At 42.8% G+C, this 25,186-nt stretch overlaps 1 protein-coding gene across 1 annotated transcript; it reads left to right on the top strand.

Moving 5' to 3' along the window:
* The first annotated feature begins 2,531 nt into the window (after positions 1 to 2,531).
* On the top strand, positions 2,532 to 25,044 carry mtnr1aa (melatonin receptor 1A a). The gene is made up of 2 exons (XM_076145523.1): positions 2,532 to 2,855; positions 23,588 to 25,044. The coding sequence occupies exons 1-2, from the start codon at positions 2,672 to 2,674 to the stop codon at positions 24,454 to 24,456; spliced, it is 1,053 nt and encodes a 350-aa protein (XP_076001638.1). The 5' UTR covers positions 2,532 to 2,671; the 3' UTR covers positions 24,457 to 25,044.
* The last annotated feature ends 142 nt before the right edge of the window (positions 25,045 to 25,186 follow it).

Raw genomic sequence — 25,186 nt, 5'->3', positions numbered from 1 at the left:
CTGTTGGTTTCTCCTCAATGCCTTGCTCTCCTTGGAAGCCCATACCCCCACCAGTCAAGTCATCTTCATTTCAAAAGAGCTTTAATCACATAAAGCATTATTTCCAAAGCAAAAGCTCCCCTGGGACTCTTATCCTCTCCTTTTGCCTCCGCTGCTCCTCTGAAGACTAAACATCACACTGCAGACCTAATGCAGTGTGGCTCAAAGCTAAGTGCGTCCTGTGCCCCAGCATTATCCCATCTACTCCTTAGGACCATTTTAATAAAAGTAAAGTAGAGTGCAACAACAGGCTTCCCTCAAAACATTAGTGTCAAAACAAAACATTATACCTCCTGCACATCAGCCCTCTTTCTCTAATGCAGGTTCCTGACAGGGTCTTGGTTCAGTTACATGTTCTACTTGCTCATTTGCTGCTGCAAGTGTTTCAATTAGCCATTAAAACAACCTATTGCCCTTGATGACCATAAGAGCCACATCCTCCAATAAATATGATAGAACTTCTTTATAAGAATACACAAAATATAATCATCATCATCATATACATCATATATTACTGTTATCTAACACTAAACCTGATTTTATTTCATATTTAATTTTTGCTCATAATCATAATCATAATCATAACAACAGATTATTTTGAGAAAAGTCTAACAAATATACAATTAATCAAAATTTAAAAGACACACTCCTGGATTGAGATCCACTAAATGTGTGTAAATAGGTTCCAATTGACCTATGTGTAAAATCAGTGAAGTCGAAAGTTTGAATACAATCAATTCGTGTTGAAAATCAAAAAATTGTGATGCACTGAATTGTTTACTTAATAATCTGATCGCATCACAGCCTAGATTTACACTTCTCGTCATCAGGCAAAACGGAACTGACTATAACTCAGTGAACGACACTTTAAATCAGCCTGTGCTGCCCCTCTGTGACACCCCCACACTCCCACCCCCGGTCCATTTTCACTGTTCCTGATTTGTGGGCCTCTTCCAAACACTTAGTGCTCTAATTATTCAAACCCACTCCCTGCTTTATTTGTTCTGCTACAGCACACATTAGGGCTTCCTCTGATGTGCAGTCGCTCACTCAATGCACTTATTAATGCTGCATGGACTGATCGATGTCTGCTAGCAGAGCAGGAGATCAGTGGGGTGGTAATAAAAGGATAAGCTCAGTATAGAGAGATACATTCACTTTAAATTTGTGTATACATACAATCACAAATGTGTTTTTATGACATGGTATTTGTCATAAAAAACTGTTTCCACACAACCCATTCTAGTGTTCATCCAACAGTTAAGAATGAATCAAATTAAGAGCTGTAATGAAGCAAGATTCCCTGTTGTGCAATAAACAATCAGCAGCCAATCAGCAGCCAGAAGTGTAATGATCATAATGCCAATTAAAAATGAAATAGTCTACTGCTGTACAGTTGCCCACAGTAGGCATAAAGACTGAGTCTGCATAAAGATGTACATGCCTTTGGATAAGGCGACTGCAGAAAGAGAGATCCGTTGATTTAACATTGAGACATATTCACAATCAAAGTAATGATTGTCGTAACAAGTCAGATTAAAGGATCGAGATGTCGGCTGAAGAAGCCTTAGTCAAATCTGACACCTTAACTGATATTCTCACATTTAGATTAAAAGAAGAACCTCATATGAGTGTATTTACCTTTTATTATGACTAACTGTCACTCTCTCAGACAGCTTGTGAACAGCCTGCAGAAGTGTATGTGTGTGTGTGTGGGGGGGAGGAGGGGGGAGGGGGGGGTCTGGGTTGACCCATTTATTGTGAACACCATTAACTAACAATAGCATGCTGTCCATTCTTTGTATAGAAACACCATCATCTCTCACGTATTCAAAGCCATTGTTCTCAGATTGCTTTCCCAATAGATTCCCCAAACAAAATCACGTCATTCACTTCCGTGCTCTATTAGTGAATCCTTAAAAGAGAATACACTTTATACACCTCCATGCAGGTTAAACATCAATAAATATAAAACACCAAAATATCAAAATTGGAAATCCGATGAAAATTGAGACATTTTCAGAGAAATTAAAGTCAACAACCTGTCAGAATTGGTGAAGGCCCAATTCAGTGGGAGTGTGGGGAGTTGATAAGCAGCATGATTGAGGGTTTAATCTGTTTTACAGCCTGGTTTGACTAACATGTCGTGTAAAACAGCGTGATTTCTTCCACGCTCGAGCAGGCCGGAGCATGAATGGCTCCTCTAAGCAGCATGAATGGGCCGCTGCCGCTCACATGAATGAACCAGAGCCGCTAAGTGGAAACAAGTGGGAGCCGCCTCTCTCTCGCTCTCCAGACGGTGCGTTTACCCCTAACGACCACCGAGTGGCAGTGTTTCCTCCTGCGATTAAAAAAAAAAGAAGCTCGGCTCCGTGTGTGTGTGTGCGTGTATGTGTGTGTGATCACATGTCGGGGAAGGTTGGAAGTTGCGACTCCGTGTACCAACAAAAGTGATGAGCACACGGACGCGGTGACAGTTAGGGGTTGAGGCCGAGTGAGAAGCCGACGGCGAATCCACCAGGGAGCGGGGAGAGGAGAGGATGAAAGCCGCGGGAGGCTCCTGAAACCCCCGGTAGCTTCTTCGGGGCGCACCGTTGATTTAGCTTAGTGAGAAAGTTACAGACTGTGTACAATGATTATAAATGGGTCTGAGCTGAACGGCTCCTGGCTAGACCCCGATGACTACGTCCTGGACCGGCCCCCGTGGGTCACGACAACTCTGGGGTGTTTCCTCATATTCACCATCGTGGTGGACATCCTGGGGAACCTGCTGGTGATTTTCTCCGTCTATCGTAACAAGAAGCTGAGGAACGCAGGTGAGTGACAGAAAAACTAAAGAAACGCAACAAATAATCCTTAACAACACAACAAAAAGCAAAGATAAGGGTTTGAAAACGTATAAAATACACAAGTCTTCAAAAAGAAAAAGTCACGCGTGGGGTCTTTTGCCTGCTATTAAACCGCGTCTCCATCCATATATCATCTCTGTGTCCGTATCTTCGTATTCTAATGCGTCTGTCTGTACTTTACTGAACATATGGCGCCCAAACACCCATAAAAGTCGTGCGATCAGAGCGGCTTTTCTCCTCCCGGTTCCACTAAAGCGACTCGCTCCCCCGTTAATCCCCGCTGTCGTGAGCTCCTCGTCCGGGTTGGAGATCGACCTCCACTCGCTCTAGCCTACTTTTGAAGCGGATATAATTTTTATTGACCCGCGCCGAGTGCTCGGCCAGTTAAGCTGAGCTCGGAAACACTAGAAACGCAATTATTGACACAGTCTGGATCTCATGGTGGGGGAAACGCACCCCAGAGCTCCCCGAGCCCCCTCTTTGTCTCTGCGTGTCACCGAACCGGGGGTGGAAGGGGGTGAAAGGAAGAAAAGAGGATGCGAGAAAGAGGAAAGAAATGATGCGAGCCGGGAACGCGGGGATGCACAATGTAGCGGAATTTCGCACTCAGCAGAGCGTGAATTTAATTATGATATGGGCTGTGTGTCGGGATTAAAGGTTGACCAACTGAAAGTGGTCAAACACATCATTTAATGGACATAGAGGACATAAAACCCACGGTGGGGGCCACACACACACACACACACGCACACACACACACACACACACACACACACGCACACACAGACACACGCACACACTGGCAGATTATACACTTCTTTGCAGTCTGTAGTGGAGTGTTTTGTTAAATACACTCGTGACGTGACCGTTTGTTTTCACGTTTGAGCTCACAGTAGATCTGCTGGTCATGTGTGAAGTAGATGGAGTGTTACCTGAGATCTATGCAGCCATCAATCCACCTGCAGCCCTGTATTCAACTGCCGGGGATTGGTCTTGTTTTATTCTTATACATCTATGTTATCACAGTTGCAGCCCTGGTGTCACATCAGTAGACGTTGTGTACATGTGATGGTCCGCCAGTGTGGTTTGTTATCAAGTTGTATAGCAAAGTATGGGCCAAGTAGAGAGATCATTTAGTGATCTGGGTCGTTGTTGTTCCATTAATTACAGCTAATTAAAGGTCAAGAGGTCATAAAACAACATCTGGGATTTAATCAGTAACTATCTCCAGATAAATATGGTTTAATATTTATTCGCCTAATTGGATAATTGAGTTTTCTTTTTCCACACTGCGTTCTTTGTGAAAGAACAGAGGATCAGCGTGAGCAGAGTCTCAGCCTGATTCCCACACAGGTCAATGCAATGAGTTTCCTCCAGCTCAGGCTTCTCAGCTGCATCTGCTCCTCTCCACTCATGATCCGGAGACGTGCGTGCTTAACGTGAGGCTCCTGCAATTTCCTGTTCGGCCGCCAGAAAAATGCATTGGCAAATTGTATGCAAGTTGGCAGACGTATCGACTGAGATGTCATCTCCCTTTCACGTTTTCACTCTTGGTCCTGGTGTCATGACGATGATATGTGAGCTGGACACAGGAAGCACATTTAACCCTAAGTTTGACCTTAAACTCTAAACCAAGGTCCTTGTCACTTCAGCTTTGAGGTGCTGCAACATGTAACTTCTTATTTTCAACCTTTTCAAACAACTTTGAATCAAGAGGTATTTACTTACTGGCTTATTCACTCACTTACTCACTTCTTTCATCAGAACTATTTTGACATAGGTAGATAGATAGATAGGTAGGTAGATAGATAGATGGATGGATAGATAGATAGATAGATAGATAGATAGATAGATAGATAGATAGATAGATAGATAGATAGATAGATAGATAGATAGATAGATAGATAGATAGATAGATAGATAGATAGATAGATCGCGTGAGTGAGTGAGTGAGTGAGTGAGTGAGTGAGTGAGTGAGTGAGTGAGTGAGTGAGTGAGTGAGTTTTTTAGTGAGCATATTATACAAATATCTGCTTCAAATCAAGAGGATGTTGGTCCAGTAGTTTGTCTTACCCCCACTGCTTACCCTCATCATAAGTCACAGCATACATTTATCTCTATGTTAACTATCTATGTCTGCTGCTTCTTTTACGATCCTTTAATATGTAAAGGCGAATGAGTGACTTAAGCAGCGATACATGTGCATATCTTGATGAAGCAGCACAGTGAAGAAAGGGCAGCAGCCTCTCTTCCATATTTGAGGCAGAGCCATTGTTATCTTATATTTTGCAGAAAGCCATAATCCATTAGGGCACGCTGTGAAATGTAATAGGTTAAAGTTCAAAGGGTTTGAGTTTGGAGCTCAGTGGCATGACAGAAAATCTGAGCAGCGCTTGAAGCCAAAGGAAGGGACTGTTTTAGGTCGGGCGTCTTCATAGGCAAAAGACGGGTCACCGGGCGCATCTCTGCTATCAGCGAGCACGCGTGTTAGAATGAACTCCTTTACTTGTTTGCGTGCCTCATTTTGCTAGATATCTGGGAGAAATATTGCTTTGTTTTCTTCATTCTGTTTGTGAATATTGTGCAGACGTTAACAAAGCAGAAAGCCTTTCCAGCTCAACAGCACAGGGAGGCTGAAGCAGTGACTCACACACTGGGCACAACCTGAAGTGGCAGATAAAAACAAGCAGGAGGAAACCTTAGTGTCTCCTGACAACCGCTGTGAACCTCCGATAAATCTGCTGCTGCGCCACATTTTAGGGAGCGTGTCTGTTTGTTGTGTGTGTGTGGCTCAGAATTCATCCCTCTCTGTGTGTGTGTGATGTGCCTTGGCCGAGTGCCAGCAGGATGTAATTTCTGATCATTCACTTCTCCCTGTAATGAACATTTGCAGGCTTATTTTTGAGGCTAGGAGGCTTCGGTAAGTGGCATTTGTGTGTGTGTTTCTAATTAAAATGAACGTTTTAGCTCTCTAAATATCATTTGGCTTTGTTGAAATGGAAATTGGCTCAGCGCTGAAGTGCTTAAATAAAGGAGCAAGTGTGAAAGTAAACAAACACGCCTCTGTGGCTGTTATGCACTATAGAAACCTTTTTTATTCCATTACAAAGCTGAAGGAGCGAACGTAGAATATAGAGTTAAACAAGTGGTTGTTGCCATCAGCGTCATGCACCTACACTTGTTGTACTACAGTATGAGCAGGAGCGCTGCAACGTTGCAAAACACTTCAGAATTCCTACAAAAACAAATGCTCTTCCTGTAATATTTGTATTTCATTTGCTATGAACTGAACACATTTGTCTTTCTGACGTATTGGTGGTGGCTTTGTTTGGGTTCACTGCATAATGCATCCTGTGATAGCAGCGTCGGTCTCATGTGGCTGTATCATGTGTTCCCACCTCTGATGACAAAGCTGTTTGTCTGTGACCCCTGCTGTGCCTCCTCTGGCTTGCGAGGGGGTAAGAGAGATGAGCTCTGGACACAAAGGCAACTCAGCACCGCATGTGTTACTGTCATTATGGAAAATCCAACCCATCTGCAGTTTCTTTAAGCGTTTCACTTATCACATCGTCAAACACCTTTTTAAAAAAACAATCAATTGTGATCCAAAACTGACGACCAACAAAATTCAAACCACAGCATTAGAACCCGCTGACACGCCCACATTTAATGACACTGTTCCCATTGGTCCTTTTCTTCTAGACACACCCACAAGGTGCACAACTAGACAGTGAGAGTTTGGCAGCCGGTTACAGAACAGAGCTAGACAGCGCCTAAAACTGTGCCTGTTTTCACTCAGTGTGCACATGAAAGCATCGCAAGGGTTTCAAAACACACCCCTAAATAAGCTACATGAAAATCTGGATAATGTGAACGCTTTAATGTTTTTCTCTGTGAGCAGACGGAGCAAGAAAACTGGAAAGCATTGTTCATTTGTGAGATTTACCATTGATACACACAGAGAATGCTACTGTCATCTGATCCATTTAAGTATGGACTAGAGCTCAAATAAACAACAAATTAAGAATTGTGTATTTTAAGATAAATTGGTCTCCGGATCATCTACCTCTGATCCTAAATTGTAACGGGTGGTGTATGGACCCAATTGCAGTACAAAGGACTCAGAATCACTGGTACAGTTCAACGGTTTTACTGACACTCCGGCAGACAGGCAGACAGCACAGAAACACAGTGACAGGCGGCGCTCGGTCGAGCAGGCAGGCAGGCAGTCGATGCAGCAAAGGTACCAAGAAGGAGCAGGCAGGCGGGTAGTCAGGAACAGGCGGGCGGTCAGGATACCTGGGAATTCAGGAGGCAGGCAAAGCAGAGGAATCGGGGACAGGCAAGGTCAGTACCGGGAAGACAGGCAGGAGTATGCTGGAAGGTCTCGCATGGCAAAAGAACAATCTGGCAAAGGAGTGAGTGTGGAGCTGGTGAATATATGTGCTGGGCTGATTGCATGTGATGAGAAGCAGGTGTGTGCACAGGTGAGTAGAGAAGACTGGCGAGGTGGGTGTGGCTGGCAGGCTGAGTGGGGCGGAGGCAGGATCAAAGGAAAAACACTGAGAGCTGGATGACTGAACTGTGACACTAATAATGATAAATAATGTTAAAATAGTTATGTTAGTCTGCTTCGTGTTCTCCCATGTAAAGTTTCTGAAAGCTTCAGCTATCTAAGGGCCCCACTGGATAACTGACAAGGCCAAAGGTCAAAGCTGAGTATGCCTGTATGTTAACATTGACATAAGCACTGTATATACTTTAATTGCCAAGGAATTCTTACGTTTCAGGCTTAATCAAATAAACACAACCTTAGACGAGGCTCTACATTTTGTGCACCTCGTTACCACGAATATTGGTTTTGAATTTTGAAAGTTCTTTGAGTATTTATCCTAGACTGTATTACAGTTTGGACGTGAAACAAGATAACTCAAATATTCACGTTAGGAACAACTCTACATCCTGGTTTGGTTGGTGGAATCCTGCAGCTGTGTCAGAGCATTAGAGCAGCGCGGCGTGGTCGTGTTGGAGGACATTATAGGACACACAAGAAAAGGTTCAGCCGCTGAGCGAAAAAGACTATTTAGGAGACGAATAACAGCCGCTGGGTCATGACTCTGCAATTAATGTATGGGGTGCCCAAGCTGAATAAATGAACATCGAGCGGGGTAAGGATAAGAATCTCCTTTCTTTCCTCATGAGGCACTTAACTCGCGGCTATAGATCAGTTAATGCCCCCGCTGTCGGCCAAGAGAGGGAGAAAAAAAAGAATTGAGGCTGTTAGCTCTCCCTAAGGCCGCTCTGCACCTGATTAGGCTCAGTCTGCATTAACTCTTTCAGTCAGGGCTCGTGGAAAAAGTGAAAATACTTTACAAGTTTCCACTAATTATGCTCAGGTGGCAGATCCAGCCTGTAGAGATTCCGGTTGCGGTTTGCACTGCTGGGACTGTGCACATGATGTTATCTGCGTTTGTGTTTCCGACCCTGGTCCGGCTTGTTTTTGCTGCTTTTCCTTTGTTTTCGTCGACAGAGAGAGAGAGAGAGAGAAAGGTGATGCAACACATGAGTGCACACGAGACAGACAGGCAGAAAGAGGGAGACAGGAGATTGATGTCTAGTTTGGCAGGGTGTTGACTACAGAGAAGACAATGTAGGTTTGTCTGTAGTTTACTTAGTTTAAGTCTGGTTCAACCGGGCTATGATTTCCCCATCATCCCATTGGAACACATCGAACATCCTGCTGTCTTTGGTTTCAGGAAAACTCACATGAGTGAACCAACATGAGCCAGGGTTCATTTCATGTCACTGTGTGTTTACAGGCTTCTTCATTATAGGCGCTGGAACTTGTGTTCAGACAAACCCTGCAGTGGTTTATTCAGTCTGAGCTGCAGCTGTGATGTGACTGTGGTGTTTTGCTGCCGGTTTCCTCTTTCATAGTAACACCCTGAGCAAACACCTCCTGTGTATCTTTTCTCTCTTTTGGGTTGACTTTCCCTTATTTGTTTTGCATTCACTTTTCTCGTGTCTCCAGTTTGTTTTCTTTGCGCTTCACCCAAACCTTCCAAGCTTACCAACCCTCACACACACACACACACGCATGCTTCCCCCTCCCCAATAAAAAATGTGACCTTCCAGGCTCCATATTCCATGACACCCTGTCTGTGTGCATCACTCTGATCCAACACCCCTCACCATTCTCTAAGGACATGATGTCAGCCTCCATACCTGTGGAGGAATTCTGCCAATAGAGTTTTGTGTCAAGCCAGACAACAAGAGCTTTTGGATTCCAGACTTGATAATGACCAAATGGGCCAAGTAGGCAGAATGAATAAAGTGTGTTGTTTTGACAAGTGCTATGCTTAACAGTGACCGGCTTGATCTGGACAAATTTAACAGGAGCAGACATGTGCCATCTGCTCCTTTCTTTAGCGACCCTCTGTGCATGTTTTCCCTCGCTCGCTCTCATTCTGTCTTTGTCCGTCTCAATCTCACGCTTGCATTTAGACTAGAGTGTGCCTTACATTTCAAAAGGACGACGCAATGAATCTATAAATACAAGATAGTATATTTGCAGCCATTTAAGATCCCACCAGCCCCCCCACTCCACCTCCTCTTTCGCTGCTCCCCAGTGCTATTTTTAATCATTTACAATATAGAGTGCAAACTTCTTTCTGCTCAATAGGAGCCTGGGATGACGCACATGGCAAGCTTAGGGCAGTGAGATCAAGTAAAACCTAATGCTCATCCGAGGGGAACTATGCATAACACATGCATACTGTAGAGTGCCTACTATAGTGAAGCTATTTGCTTACACACACATACACATGGGGCAGCCGTAGCCCAGACGTTAGTGATGCTAGCTTTGATGAGATGGATGCCACTGTGAATCCCAGCTGAGAGAATTGGGAGAGAGATGTGAGTGAGAAACACTATTTCTCCTCCCTCAAGGACTGCTGTCAAGGTGCCCTTGAATAAAGCATTTTGTCCACCATTGCTATGCAACCAACAGTGGAAGACTGTAGCTGGACTCAGCAGCTTCCAGCTGTGAGTGTGTCAGATTGTATGACTGTTAATTCAGGGTACTGACGGGAAAAAAACATCATGGAGGCTGAGTCAGTCCTCCTCAGAGAGTCTTAAAACGCACAAACTGACCTCCTTTGCTTCTAAATTCCTCTCGACCGTGCTTGTTATTTTGTCACTGATGGGCATAACAACAGGGGAAGGTTACCAACGAAGAAGTCCACAGCTGAGCCAGAGAGCCTGGTGAGATCAGGCTGATTCAGTTCTATGGCCTGTAATGATGATTGTAATGGCAAATACAAGACATTCCACATTTAGTGTCATCCACCATTCTGACTGGGTTCAGTATTCAGGCTTTTTCTTTATTTTTACACACACATTTTGGAATAAGTGTCATGAGTTGGACACTGAATGGTGACAGAAAGTTTTGTTGGTAGATCCAACATTTAAAGAACCCACACTTTGATTGATCTTGGAGATGTGTGTTTGTTGGCTTGGTCAATCTGCAGAGGACCTGAGTAAGCTTGAGTTTTCTTCTTAAACCTTTTTGTGAACTTGTGCATTATGGAATGAGCTGGACCAAGAAGTGCATTTGGGTAAACACATGCTGATTTTTTATAGATTAGAGATAAAGATTGAATTATATCTGTTAAGTTGTTGCTGATGTATTCCTTGATGAGCATCACATTAGTGTAAAGCATATTTACTAAACTCACCACAGGTGCACATTTAATGTCGCTGCAATATTCCAATTTAGCAGGGATTTTCTTACACTAATGAAGCAAATGAGCAGCGTGATGTGACACATAATGCTGTCCCCTTGACTGAGGAAATATAATCAGGAAACAATGAAGTGAGTCATTTAATATAACCTGTAATTACTATTAGTAATTAGTATGAAAGTTCATCATCGTTCTGGGAGAATCTGTCTCTGCGTCATAAAGATGTCTTCAGTCTTCAGTCTTCAGTCTTCAGTCTTCAGTCTTCAGTCAGCGCTGCACCTGCTTCTCCCGGCCGCTAAAAACACACAGTTTCCTGCAGCAATGTAAATGTCTGTCATGGACAGGAATGCCCCAAAATGCACAATACATCAAATCAAATCTACAATTCTCAGTGGTGCTGCTTTTTACCACGCGCCAAACCTCGGTGCAGAAGGATTCTTTGACTCATTTATGATATTTATGATATTTGATTGTTGCCTCTTAGAAACACATTCCTTTGTCTGCTCTGAGCACCAATGGCTGAGGGTTCACTTAGGCGTAGACATTAAGACAGATTAGGAGAGACAATAATTGTCCAAAAGCAGATTCTGATGGAAGGGTGCGATCTGAGGAAGACGACCCAAACCTCCATGTCTGTAGTTGGTTCATAGAGAAAGTAGGTGGCTGGTAACTCTGAATTAATAGTGTGTGTGTCTTCCTACAGGCTCCACAGGCCAAACAGGGCAGCAGCTTGGACCGCGGTGTCGTGGGAACTGTGCATAAAAAAAGGGAAAGCATTAGAAAAACATTCAATTTAACGTGAGAGTCACAATGAATGACATACTATTTTATTTCCCTCGGGAAGAGGATTTCTTAATTAAAAATTGTTTTGGAGTCACATTATAAATATACTGTATATAAAGTTCCCATTGGAGATTGTGTCGGTTGAACTCAAGCTGTCGTTTCAGAGCTCTTCTGACATATTCTCTGATAAAGTGATTGATAAAGAAAATGAAGTTTTGCAGAATCAATATTAGAGGACTATCCATGGTGATATGTCGATTATAACTTTGTAACTCTTTCTTTTTGCATCGGTACACTCCATCTGTGCTTGTGTTTGTTAAGCAGACGTACCGTCACACACCTTTAACATGCACATTTTCACAGAGCATTTTACAGAAAACCCAAGAGAAGCTGACAAAATGTGGTAATGTGGACAAGTTAATACTTTAAGATCTGTTCAGGCAGATGAAACCTTCCAATGCTGTCAGAACTCTCATGGTATGAAAACAGAAAATCAGTTGTATTTGATTGATTTGGGTGAAATCTATATCTACCAGGCCAAAAGATTAACTGTTTTGCTTGTTTTGCTTGTATTCCTGAATGGGCAGGTTGGTCATAAGCCATGTACCAAAGTGAAGAGAAGCGAAATGTGAGAATCTTTTCCTCCCTACCAAGTCTTATTAAGTTTCAGAAAGACTTTGTATCGTTCTGTACATAGCCTGTAATGCTGTCGTACCCCACAGGGAATAAGTAATTAAGGCCCAGTAACTGTGTGTGTGTGTGCGCGTGTATGTGTGTGTGTGAGGTCATTTAAACAGCCCTCATTTCTAAACAGAGTTAAGGTCAGAGTTGGTTAAGTGAGGTTAGAATTGAATAGGTCAAAGTGACGGTTGAGGTTATGAATGTAGCACTGAAGGGGAGGATTAAGTGTGTGAATTGCATGTGTGTGTGTGTATCCATGTGTGTAGCATACTTATTTAAACACTGCATGGACACAGAAAGTATTGGCCCACATTTTTAATGTTAAGGAGAAACTATTGAACTTCCTCTAGCTGTGGCAGAAATGGCCGCATAGGCACACTCACAAATGAGGAAGACATTAATGATGCAAATGAGATAGTGGGTCGTTAATATGGGGGATTAGAGAGAATAACATTCTGGCGGGTATTTGCGTGACCTGAAAGCAGAGCTGTTACATGCATTAGAGATTAGAGATTGTGTCCAAGTCTTACTGCTACAGAGGCGCTCAGAAAGAAGTGGTAAGATGAGAAGTCGCCACAGCAACGAGACGGAGGCCTCGCCTTTTGAAAGCAATTCAAGAATTTACTGTAGACACACAGTAAGAAAAACTCCCAACTATGGAATAAAGTGATAAAATGGAGCTCTCATGGGTCGGCTGGGGTCAGATAGAATGATGTATATACGTAATGTTGATGTTCTTTATTTACTGTGATCACTGTGATTCCCTGAACTTTAGACTGTAACGGAACATTGTGGATAGGAAGTTTGATGGTGCATATATCCCTCATGTATTTTCAGTGTGAACATCCCGGCCCTTTTTCACACCTTACATTATCATAACAATGCAGTCAGCGTCCAGATATGTCTTCCCACCTCATCACTCCAGCTCTGCTCCATCTTGTTATTTTGGGTGTTGCAACTCTGCCATGAATGTGTGTGTGTGTGTGTGTGTAAGTCCGTGCACCTGAAATACAGAACACAGCCTCCCATGAAAAACATTATTTGAATCTAAAAAATGGATGAAGCAGGAGGAGACATGAGCTTTAACACTGCAGGCAGAATAGAGAATTAATTAAGTCCCGACATTGGGTTGTCAATACCCAGATAATGTAGCTGCATACAGAGTTCACATTTTAATGCAAAGCGTGGAAAAGAACCTCTGCTCTTCTGTGCTATCCGCTGCATTTTATAGCTTGACCATCTCACATAAAGCTTCATCATCCATATCCACCATGCCAGAGTTATTTATGGGTCACTCTATTAAAACAATGGCTGCAGAGTTTCCAAGGGGTTGCAGCTCATATCTGTAGAATGGCTCCCTTGGTTGAAACACTCTAGCTTCAAATGTATGAATTTAACCATTCGTCAAAGACTCTGGATTGTTTTGGAACATATCTTTGGATTGTACTCATAACCTTGGTACATGGTGACTGTGCTCATTTCATAATGAGCGGTTACATCCCCTCATTAAATACTTGCTTTCCAGGGACCTAATGATATAAATGAGATCAATCCAATCATCTGACACGATCAAGCTGCTGGGTAATTGCAAATGGGAATTCAAGCTGCCATGTAATTGGTTACTGTGGAGATGTGTGACATATGCAGAGTGAGTGAGTGTGGTGGTATTATGAGTCCTTTGGGGAGCATATTAAACTAATTATCTGTCAATCAATCAGTCAAACTTTGTCTATATAGCACTTTTCAAACAAACATGCGACTCAAAGTGACTGAAAAAGTAGTAAGTTGAGACCAGGAGCAAGAACACGCAAAGCTATATGAAACCTATAAAGACTTTAAAAATGTATATGAATGAATACGTGTTGTACTGAATGTGCTCTCCTGGTTTTAGTTTGAACGCAGGCGATTTTAAAGCATTTTAAAGAAGCAGAACCATAACAGAGAGCATTACAGAGAGAAAAGTCCAAACTCTAGCTTTGTTTCTCCTGTTGACTAAGCCTTTAAGTCAATTTGCATTTTTTTCTTTTATGGTCACTCTATAAACATAGTAGTGGCCGCCTGATAATATCTGAAGCTTGGATTTTCACAACAACTTGTAGTAGAATAGTATTTGTCCACTTCACACCATCTGCAGACGGTCCATCTGTTCATTTACGCACTGGTCTGCTCCCTGTGTAACGGAAGTTTGGTGAAATCTGTTGCTTGTCCTTTGAAGCATGTGGCCATTATCCAGACACTTTCATCTCGCCAAGAACAGCACTGCATATTGTGTAGGTGTATGATGCTGTATCATCACACTGTACCCTTAAAGACACACATTATACTTCAATGCCAATGAAAGAAGAAGTCCGTGGTTGTGTCCTACATAAAATGATCCTGCATTAGAGGAGAATAGCCATCAGTGTGTTTAAATGGCTTATGTTTTGTAAAACCCTGCCAGGTATCAGAGGTAGAAAAGGCAACAAACACAAAAGAACTGGAATGGCCACGTCTGGAGCCTGGTGAAGTCTTCCCTGAAAGTTCGGCTTTGTTCTGGAGCTCTAAACTCTCTCCTGCCTTATCTGGGACAAGTCATCAGTCCCCCGCCAAGCACTGCACAGGTCTGCCTGTCATTACAAGCATAGTTTCTCAACTGGGCCAAAGACACCTGTGGAACACTGAGGCATGATGGAAGGAAATTGGAAGATTCTTTGTTGTGGTTGCGACAGTCGGGTTATAAAAACACTCTGTTTTGAACAACTAATGATCAGTATTGTGTTCAGTATTGACATGCTGCCAGTCGGTTTGAAAGGACCTTCACATCAGAAAGTATTCAGCTGGAAACCTAAGTCTGCTATTTACAGTGTTTTGGTAATGGTGATGTTTGTGTGTGTTCGTCACGGTGACAGGTGGCTCACAGTGTGCGGCCTCAAACTTTATATTTTTACCCGCACAGCCATATTTTACAGTCCACCATGCACACACGCTGCCACTGCCAGCATTAATGTAGCGGCGATGATGGCAGTGTTCGGAAAAGGCATCCTTGTGTGTGTGTGTGTGTGTGTGTTTTAATTATGCTTGTCGCTTTGCCTGTGCTGCAGTGTGACCCCTGGCCCCGGCCTCGCTGCACAACGCCATCAGAAGCCAATTACCTGCCATGGGAGTGCTGGAAAAGCAAAAATCTCCTTCAAATAATGGAGACTGCCTTCCCCTGCAGAGTGTGACAAAAATTCCTGATTGCATGCAGTGAGGCTGTTGCTCTATTCAGAGCGATGACCAATGGACATCAGTCAGAGGATTGAGACAAAGTGCGGCATGATTGCTTTGTATGGGTTTTTTTTAGATGCGATTGTGGTCCGTCCAAATAATTTTGAAGGGCAATCATCAGGCAAAACACATCCGACAACAACCATTAGTGCGTTTTCCTGAGACATATTGGTTGTTTTGTTGTGATAGCAGTGACAACCAGGTAACTAGAACATCCATCCCTCCATTAGGTTCTCAGAAGGCTTGAGCATATCCCAGCATCCTTTGGGTAAGAGGCAGGGTGCACACATTCAGTGTAATGCCTCAGTAATAAAGACGATGTGATTACTTTCTCTAGGCTTTATCAGTCAGAAAAAACATACTGGTCTGTTTGGTTCAATTTAGCCCCCGTATTTCAGCTTTATGATTTCAGCCACAGGAGGTTTTGGAGGAAGCAGATCCACGGCCCTGTGCTCCTCTCTGAGATGACCTGGCTATGAGAGTAATTGATGTTATCGACACAGGAGCTTCTAATGTTAAAACGCAGGTTCAGCAGGTGCACTGGCAAAGCTACAAACCATCTTTAGTGCCTGACCAGTAGGTCCCTCTCACATGTAATGACTTCAGTCCTCATTCACCCATAACCGATTGTGACCAATTGTCAAAAATTCAGCGGCTTTGCTTCCAGGCAGTTAAATTCGCCTTTGATTAAGCGCGCAAGCAAACATTGTACCTTTTTTATTTGGTTGGATTGGTTTTCACATGCCATTAAAGGAACCACACCACAACTATGTGGTTTCTGCTCATGTTGGTGGAAAAAGCAGGTGATCATTCATTTCCTCAAACCTTCCCCCACATCCCTTTGCCTTACTGCTTATGTTCTTCCTCGACTACCACCTTGGTACAATAGCAATCAGAGATGACTCTAGTAAACCTAGTAGGATTTGATGATCAGTGTGATGAGCAAATGGTACAAACTTGCTTATTACAGGTTAGCCTCCCCAGGCAGAGGGACAGAGTCATCAGATAAATCATGTTGTGAATGACAAAAGATAACATAAGACATCAGGCATAGAGACAGCTGTCTGTCCAATCCAAATCAAATAAAAGGAATCAATCAAATCTTCTGCTCATAGTTTCAGTCACACACACCTCACTGCCACAGGAATAACAGTAACCCACGTTGCTTTACACTTTCTCTGGCCTGGATTAGTTTATTTATCATAACCGTTTAAGGTGAAGGAAAATGTAGTCAAAAGGAGGAAAAGATGTTTTTTCAGAAGAGAAAAAGAAATCGATGTTCTGCGTCATGTGAATCTCCTGCTGTTGTTTAGGGAGGCAGTGGCTCAGTGGGTAGTGCTTCCGCTTGGGAACCGGAGGGTCGCCGGTTTGAGCCCCTGCTGAGGTCTCCCTGATTACCACCCCTCTGCGAAGGGTGGTAATGTAATGTAAGTCGCTTTGGATAAAAGCGTCTGCCAAATGATCGTAATGTGAATGTAATGTTTCATTCGTATGCTGTAGGGGAGACGCCAAGGACAGCAGAATGCCTGAGAAACAGATGTTAATTGTAAGAAAACTGCATGCAAGTGGAGCAGAGTTAAAGTAAACAAGGAGGACTAAAAGCCACATTCCCATAACATTTTTTTTTATTGAAAAATTATACTTAAAAAAACAAAAAGTCTCTTCTCAAGGGTTTTGAAGGGTACAGCTACTTATATTTATCAGTGAGATCATAATATCATTACTAATAATGTAGGATTCACAGATGTCTTAAACAGATTGTAAACAAACAAACAAACCTTTCATAGCATCGGCAAACATAAGTAACAAAGCGTTAACTGCCTCAGGTGCTTGCGGCCTGATGTCTCATTACATACAGGATATCTGATAATGTTACATGTCCTGCTTTATGTTCATATTCTTAATGGCCGATTTTGTATTTATAGTGAGTTAATCCGTATCTCAGTCAGATGTGGCTGAAGTGCACATGCAGATTCATTGGGAAGCAGCTGCAGTACTGTAAAACTTAGCAGCACCAGCAGCTACATGAGCCACAGCCACATGGTCACCCCCCCAACACACACACACACACACACACACACACACCTCAGGGTATCTGAAGTACTGTATCCCCCACACCGTGACCCAATGCTCATCAAAGTCAGTGTGATGGAAAACTGAACGTGGGCTCGTCTCATCTTTGAGCGGACACGATCGCAGCTGAACACAGATGCTTCGACACTCTTGTATTTAATACACATTTACATTTCTATAACCTGTCTGACAAGCAGTTTCAGATCTTTTGACGTATTTAGCTACTAGTTCATGACACCCTAAGACCGTGTATTCAGATTGACAACATGACATTGGACAACTTGTCTAGCGGGCTGTATGAGGAAGACGTGACTGGACCTGTCAGGCCGTGTCAGGCCACCAGCTGTGGGGGCCTGGCTGACATCCAGCGTGACACCACCCGTGGTGTTTTGTCATCTCTGTTCCCTGACCAGAGGAACTAAGTCCAGCAGACAGGTATTTTCACAATACATGATCCTCAATGCTGTAGTGGTGCACGTAAGAAAGAGGCCTGGCAGTTTAAGATTTAGACTGTAGTCAGGTCACCAGTCAGGTGGGACACCTCTGGACCTTAGAGGATGATGAAATGTCAAAACCCTCTGGACAGAACTGTACGCCACTATCACCTCCCCCAGGGGTTGGATTCAATAGAATAGACTTGAATAGAACTTAACATCCATTCAACAGGTATGCTGAGACAAGACAGATAACACATCAATGCTGCTCGTATTGAGAGTGGAAACATATTAAAAAGTGTTTTTTTTCCAATTATTTTCAAAACAGAAACTGGCAGTATTTTGACTTTTAGATGATGTATAGCTTACATTGCAGGGCTTAAATAGGCCTTATAAATGATCCGAAATAGTCAAAATATTATCTATTCAAGTCGCTATCATCCGCTCTCCACCCGCTCATCCAGCCATGGTCTCTTTGCTTTAGCCAGCATGCATCAGCCACACTATTAGCTCTCATTCAACATTTACCCACCAAGCTAGCATCCAACGACAATGTACACAATATGTAAATCAACATTAAACAAAGCAAATGTCAGCTAGTCAAAGTAGATAAACTTAGCATAATCACATAAATCACCTACAACATTTGGACTCCAACCCATCAAACTTTGGTAGGAATCTGGATCCAGGATTTATTTATTTTTCATAATTCGTAACAGTTTTTAAAGAAAAAACAGACATGCATGTTTATCTCATGATGATTTTGTTTGCATGCAACAACCACAAAAACATGCAGGCGAGTTCATCTCTCTTTTAACAGAGCAAACATAAACTCACAAGCCCGCCCAAGTAAAATACTCTTCTTATTGGAAATATAATAAGCTAAACTGTAAGTGGGTGTTGTGTGGGAGTCTTTTTAAAGAACTCAAATAAAACTAATAAGAGACTAAAGCTCATAATAATGATGTTATAACTGAAGTAACCTCAGGCAAAAGCACTCACAGGAGCTTGATTCTTTACTCGCCAGAAAGGGTTCAGAACACCCATAATCAGTCAGATTAGGCAAAAGCATGTTGCATGAAACAAAGACCAAACCAGGAACACAAAACATGTGGGAGATATCTGGAACACTAAAGGAGAGAAGGATAAGGACCAACAGGTGAAGCTAATCAGGTCGGGGCACACAATTACAAAGGCGGTAAAGTATTTTCTTCAATGCTTTCTGCTAGGAAACCCACAGCCGTGACAGGTAAACAATCTTCAGGCTTTTCTAGAATAGCCACTATGGTTTCCACGATGGTCGCCTCTCCTTATCTGACGGAAAATCTATTCTTTTAACATTGAAAATCGTGTGAACTGCAAGCAGGTTTTCAGTTAGTAATGTTGTTTTACACTGTTGCTTTGCTATTAGCAGAGAGAGCACTTGAGGTCACCTTGTAAATCCCTGATTCCTTTGCCACAACATGGTGGGAATAAACCAGCATGGGCCTAAATCCCTCTGAATAGAGCTTCCTTTTTCTCTCAGTGGCTAAAAATAAATTCTCTGAAGGCTGCTGGCAGATTTTCTCCTCCAGTGGCGAGATTTTATTTTTTAATGTATGTTCAGTTTATTGTTTTTTTTGGTTTTTGTTTTTTTTAAATCATCCTGGGCTTTTTGTAATAGCTTCTGGGAGAGGAGTGAGGAGATTAAACTGGCTGGCTGACTGTCATCCTCCATAGCCATCACTGCCTTCAATCATAAACACAATATCTGCAAATCCAATAGTGACCCAGGAACACAACCGCTGAGGGTTTGACTCACTGCCTCTCTCTCTCTCTCTCTCTCTCTCTCTCTTTCTCTCTCTCTCTCTCTCTCTTATTCTTCAATGTTAAATTCCACATCACAGTGGTTTTGTGTGCATTTTGTCACCATGAGATTTATTTATTCTCTCAGTCTGAAAGCTAATCAGGTCTTTTCAAATACCCACAACACACACAGCAGTGGCAACCAAAATAACGATGGAAGAAAAAACAAAACACGGATGCTTCCCCAGAGTAAATGGAAAAAAAGGTTAAGAAACGAGAAACTTTAATTTTAGAATTGTAATTCATAGCCGGATATATACATTTGATTTAACTGTCATTATGATCTGAATTTACATTTATCCCTGACATATTGAAATATATTCATATTCCTCAGGTCTTTTTTCATACATTAACATACATTAAAGAACATTCTGCATAATATTCTGCCATGGGTGATGGAGTAAAGACCCTTTGTGCTTTTTCTGCACTTTCACACTTTGACCTCTGTTACTCCCCTTGAGAGGGGAATCAGTTAGCCTTCACGTTTGGCCTTGGGTAATGAAATGCCCGGTTCATTAGTATGTTCTGAACATAAGGACAGCATGTGTTAATGCTGTTACACCTGCTGCCTTCAGCACATGCACATCACTGAAGGGATATAGATGACGTTCTTGACATTTAGGTGCTGTGCTGGAATCTATATTAGATGTAAGATCATTTCTTTACATTTCAATTCAGATTCAGGAGCAATTGCTGTATGTTTGTAAATCCTTCACATTTCGATATCAGACAGTTATGACGAAGACGTGTGCTCTTAGTGTTTCCTGTTAACACTGAGCATGTTATTCATAGGAGACTCTGCACCACCATCTGCTCAGCTTATTAATGTGTGACTCGGCCAACACACACTCTGGAGAGTCTGTAAACAATGAAATCTGCAGGGCAAACTGAATTAAGCCTACAATGGCTTGGAAATTGTTTTATACCGTTTCCTGAGCTGTCCCTTACAGCCATGGCTACCTCAGTGAAATCTTAACAGACAAGCTAGAGGAGCAGCTCACACAGTATTTGAATATAATGAAAATTCCTTTCCTTTCTGGAAGGTGCATGCTGATAACCTCTGAACATTATTTAGGGTTTGATTGCTCAGAGCCCCGGGATAAAAGAATCTCCTGAACCGGACGTTCCCTTCCACATGGACAGGAATTTCACAAGCCTGGAGGAAGACAGAATGCGACAAAAGAAAGAGACATTTGAACTACAATTGTTGTTTCCACAGTGTAGCTAGTAGAGCTTAGTCAATCAGGAGGGTGAGATTTGTTTATTGATGAAGAGCTTGTTTCAGTTCACATTTTCCATTGTTGGCAAAAGATAACCTCCTCTACATTTACGTTCATAATGCGACACCAGAAAATATAGAAAAAGTAAAGGCAGCTGCATGTTTCATGTGTGTGTGTTTGCCTCTTGAGTGTTACCATTGGCTGATCCATAAAGTGGAGAGACAAAGTCAGTTATATGATACAATGAATGTCATTTATTTTTGGACAAAATGATGTTGTCTGGCTAACTAAGTTATTCATGAAGTTTGGAGGACTGGAAGATTTTAGAGACAAACACTGAGGTGACCAGACCTTGTTGTTTTCTGGACTTGGAGCTAAATCAGAAACTGGTAGAAGGTGTCGTTTTGGAGATAAGGAAACTCGACATCGGGCCATATCTGCCCTCAAGACAAGTGAAAACTTTGAGTGATGCGTCAGTCACAGGACGAGTCACAGTGACAGAGACAGTGAGTGAGACAGAAACAGGCTTCTGGCTGTCCAGCAGCCAAAAGAGCTCGCTCCCTGTAGGCCTTTCACTGAATGACCTTGTCAAGGTCAAACTCTTGCCACTAAGTGGCTTGAGATCAGTAAGATGGCTTCCACAGTCACGCACAGCCCAAGGAGAGGAAGTGAGCCCCTGCCCTGCTAAAACTGCTGTGTTTACACCCCGACTGCTATACCAATTCTAATTTGGCTGTATGCATAAAGCTTTAATGAACATACCCACCACTCGTCTCTTCACACACACAGACACACACACACACAGACACACACACACACACACACACACAGGATAAACACAGTTAAGTTCTCTGGCAATCATAAGATCTTGTGATAACAGCAGGTGCACATAATTCCCTACATATAGAGGGCAGCTGAATGACAGATATAAAAGGACAAAATTAATAAGCACATGTGCTGCGTGGCGGTGGAATGATTGGTATGTTCTCAGGGAGATAAGCCACCAGGCAGATCTGCAGTTTGCTATTAATGCACAGGTGACACTGACGAGCTAGAAGCCTGCTCTGATCCTCGACGGGACCCTGACAAAGCAAACCCCAGCTCCACTAAGTGTGGAGGTGCGCCCATTGTGTGTGTTTGATGAGCACATTGGACACACAGTAAATGCAGCTCATCGACTGGGTCTTGATGTTTGCAGGGACATTGAATGGTCTCGTCTTTAGCCCTCATGATATGACTGCCTACTACTTTACATGCATTGCGCTGAGTTGGGTGACAGCCGTGAAATTGCTGCGTGGCTCAATGTTAGGCTCCTCTAACGCCCTCGTGTCAGCCCATTCTTCAAAAAAGAAAAAGAATACGTAACGCAATGTAAAAATGCTGAGCCGTGCATAATTACAGAATGCAGGAGACAAAAAGAATTGTGTACACTCTGCACACAAGCCTGCCTGTTTGCTCAGAACATAATGAGATATTTGCTCTTCTGCCTCGGAGTGCATCGACATTCTTCCCTTGAAAGATGTTGGCGAATTTGTTCACATTTACTGTCTGCCATGGCCTCCCTGTATGACAGTGTGTTCACAAACACGCCTGTGTTTAATTCCTGCATCTGCCTGGGTTAATGATCGCACAAAATCACCTTTGCCTGACACCTAATATTGAGTTCTTTGTAGCAATTAGATGTCCATTATGTAATGATGCTGTCTGTTGACAAGGAGGCATTTGCAATTGCAAGCAACACAAAGTGTGCAATACAGAGTGCTCGTCGTGGGAAACTACATACACACACACACACACACACACACACACACACACACACACACATTTGTACACATTTACTGTCTGCCATGGCTCCCTGTATGACAGTGTGTTCACCAACACGCCCGTGTTTAATTCCTGCATCCATCTGGGTTAATGATCGCTCAAAATCACCTTTGCCTGACAACCAATATTGAGTGCTTTGTAGCAATTAGTCCATTATCTAGTGATGCTGTTGTCTGTTGACAAGGAGGCATTTGCAATTAAAAGCCATACAAAGTGTGCAATACAGAGTGCTCATGGTGGGAAATTACAAACACACACACACACACACACACACACACACACACACACAGCATTTACAGGCGATATTCACAACAAGATCTAGCCAGAGCCTTATGGAACAAAGTAGTTGCAAGATGTTTGGAAATGTTCACCTCCTGATGAGCAGAGCTGATTTCCCTAATGTGAGTGAAATGTGAAAATAATCTTGAGGCTTAAATTTGTTTATTATTCGGCGATGGATTTATCATCCCACGTTCCACCCCTCTGAGCCAAAATCTGGATTTTGTAGCTCAAGTAACCGCCACCCTCAGCAGTAAATCTAAATCCAAATTTGAAATAATGGGAACCTGCAGGCGACATCACAGATGCTGCGACCACATTTTTCTTTTCTCTCTCATGTCTGTGCTCAAGTGCCAAAATTGAATTCAATCAAGAGGAGACCTCAAAGGCAGGAAAATAACATCACAACCATTCATAGCACACACAACTTATACCTAACGTGTTCAAATGTAAAAAGAAATAATCAGGGATGTATTCTGAAACCCCTCTTTTGTTTCATTTGAGCGATATGCTGCCGTGACTAATGTGTCCTTGAATGTCTCCTCTGTGGGTGTGTGTGCTTGTCCATGCAGGAAACATCTTTGTAGTCAGCCTGGCAGTGGCAGACCTGGTGGTGGCCATCTACCCGTACCCTCTGGTCCTCACCTCCATCTTCCACAATGGCTGGAACCTGGGCTACGTCCACTGCCAGATCAGCGGCTTCCTCATGGGCGTCAGCGTCATTGGCTCCATCTTCAACATCACCGGGATTGCCATCAACCGTTACTGCTACATCTGCCACAGCCTCAAATATGACAAACTGTACAGCGACAAGAACTCTGTGTGCTATGTTATGTTAATCTGGGCGCTGACCGTGGTTGCCATCGTGCCCAACCTGTTTGTGGGTTCACTGCAGTACGACCCGCGCGTTTACTCCTGCACCTTTGTGCAGTCGGCCAGCTCAGCGTACACCATCGCCGTGGTCTTCTTTCATTTTATTTTACCCATCATGATTGTCACCTACTGTTACCTGCGCATCTGGATACTGGTCATACAGGTGAGGAGGCGGGTCAAACCAGACAATCGGCCCAAGCTGACGCCACACGACGTGAGGAACTTTGTCACCATGTTTGTGGTGTTTGTGCTCTTCGCCGTGTGCTGGGCGCCGCTCAACTTTATCGGCCTGGCGGTAGCAATAAAACCGGAGGTCGTGGTCCCCCTCATCCCAGAGTGGTTATTTGTGGCCAGCTACTTCATGGCCTACTTCAACAGCTGCCTTAATGCCATTGTGTACGGTGTGCTGAACCAGAACTTCCGGCGGGAGTACAAGCGCATCGTGGTGTCTGTGTGCACGGCGCGCATCTTCTTTCAGGAGAGCTCCAATGACGCAGTCGAGAGGCTAAAGAGTAAACCTTCACCTCTTATGACCAACAACAACCAGGTGAAAGTGGATTCTGTCTAAGCAAGAGTTGACGGACATGAACGGCTATGTTGTGATGATGTGTTAAAAAGAAAAAAAAAGACGCTCATTGTGAAAACTACCAAATATAATTTAAAATGATCTCATAATCCTCTGAGCCATCCACAGACTGTCTGACGGTGCTATCTGACCTCTATACAATCACAGTAAACAGGGGTGAATATATCTTTTATGAAGCACTTTTATTTGATTCTGAAGTACTAATAGTATAGTAGATAAATGATATTTGTTTTGTTTTTCATGTTTGTGTGATAATATAAATGTATCATGCATTATATATTTATTTTGTAAGAACTATGATGTAGATATTTAGTAAGATACAGTATATCAGGTTTGTTTACCCACAGGTAAAGTCAAATGATAATGAAAATGTTATCAGGCCATTAGATTCAATCTAAGACCAAAACTTCAGTATGGAGTTCACAACATTTAATGACCTCATTCGTGACACTGTAACACTAAGTGCAAACAATGTGGGTTGCTGCTGTGTTATGATACCCTGCAATACTGTCTGTCTCTATGCCACCCTGTGAGCTCATTGTACTGTAAGCATGGATATGAGAAATGTTCATACGCAAAATAAAATCTCGTATTGATGGAGGATCTGATGGAGTCTTGTGTCCAGTTTATTCACAGGTAAGTGAGCAAATGGCCATAAAAACACACAACATACACAAACACCCAAAATATTTAGGATATTATTGTTAATTAT

Source organism: Genypterus blacodes, unplaced genomic scaffold (genome assembly GCF_046128005.1).
Source record: "Genypterus blacodes isolate CSIRO-AG114 ecotype Tasmania unplaced genomic scaffold, CSIRO-AGI_Gbla_v1 ptg000030l_1, whole genome shotgun sequence".
NCBI classification, from domain to species: Eukaryota; Metazoa; Chordata; class Actinopteri; order Ophidiiformes; family Ophidiidae; genus Genypterus; species Genypterus blacodes.
The sequence above is the reverse complement of the archived record's forward strand: the minus strand, read 5'-3'. Positions and strand labels throughout refer to the sequence as shown.

What these genes read in the sequence shown, in the direction of transcription:
- mtnr1aa (XM_076145523.1), top strand. Translation starts at nt 2,672, where the DNA reads ATGATTATAAATGGGTCTGAGCTGAACGGCTCCTGGCTAGACCCCGAT. An exon ending in CAAGAAGCTGAGGAACGCAG is followed by an intron (nt 2,856 to 23,587) that starts GTGAGTGACAGA and finishes TTGTCCATGCAG; the next exon opens with GAAACATCTTTGTAGTCAGC.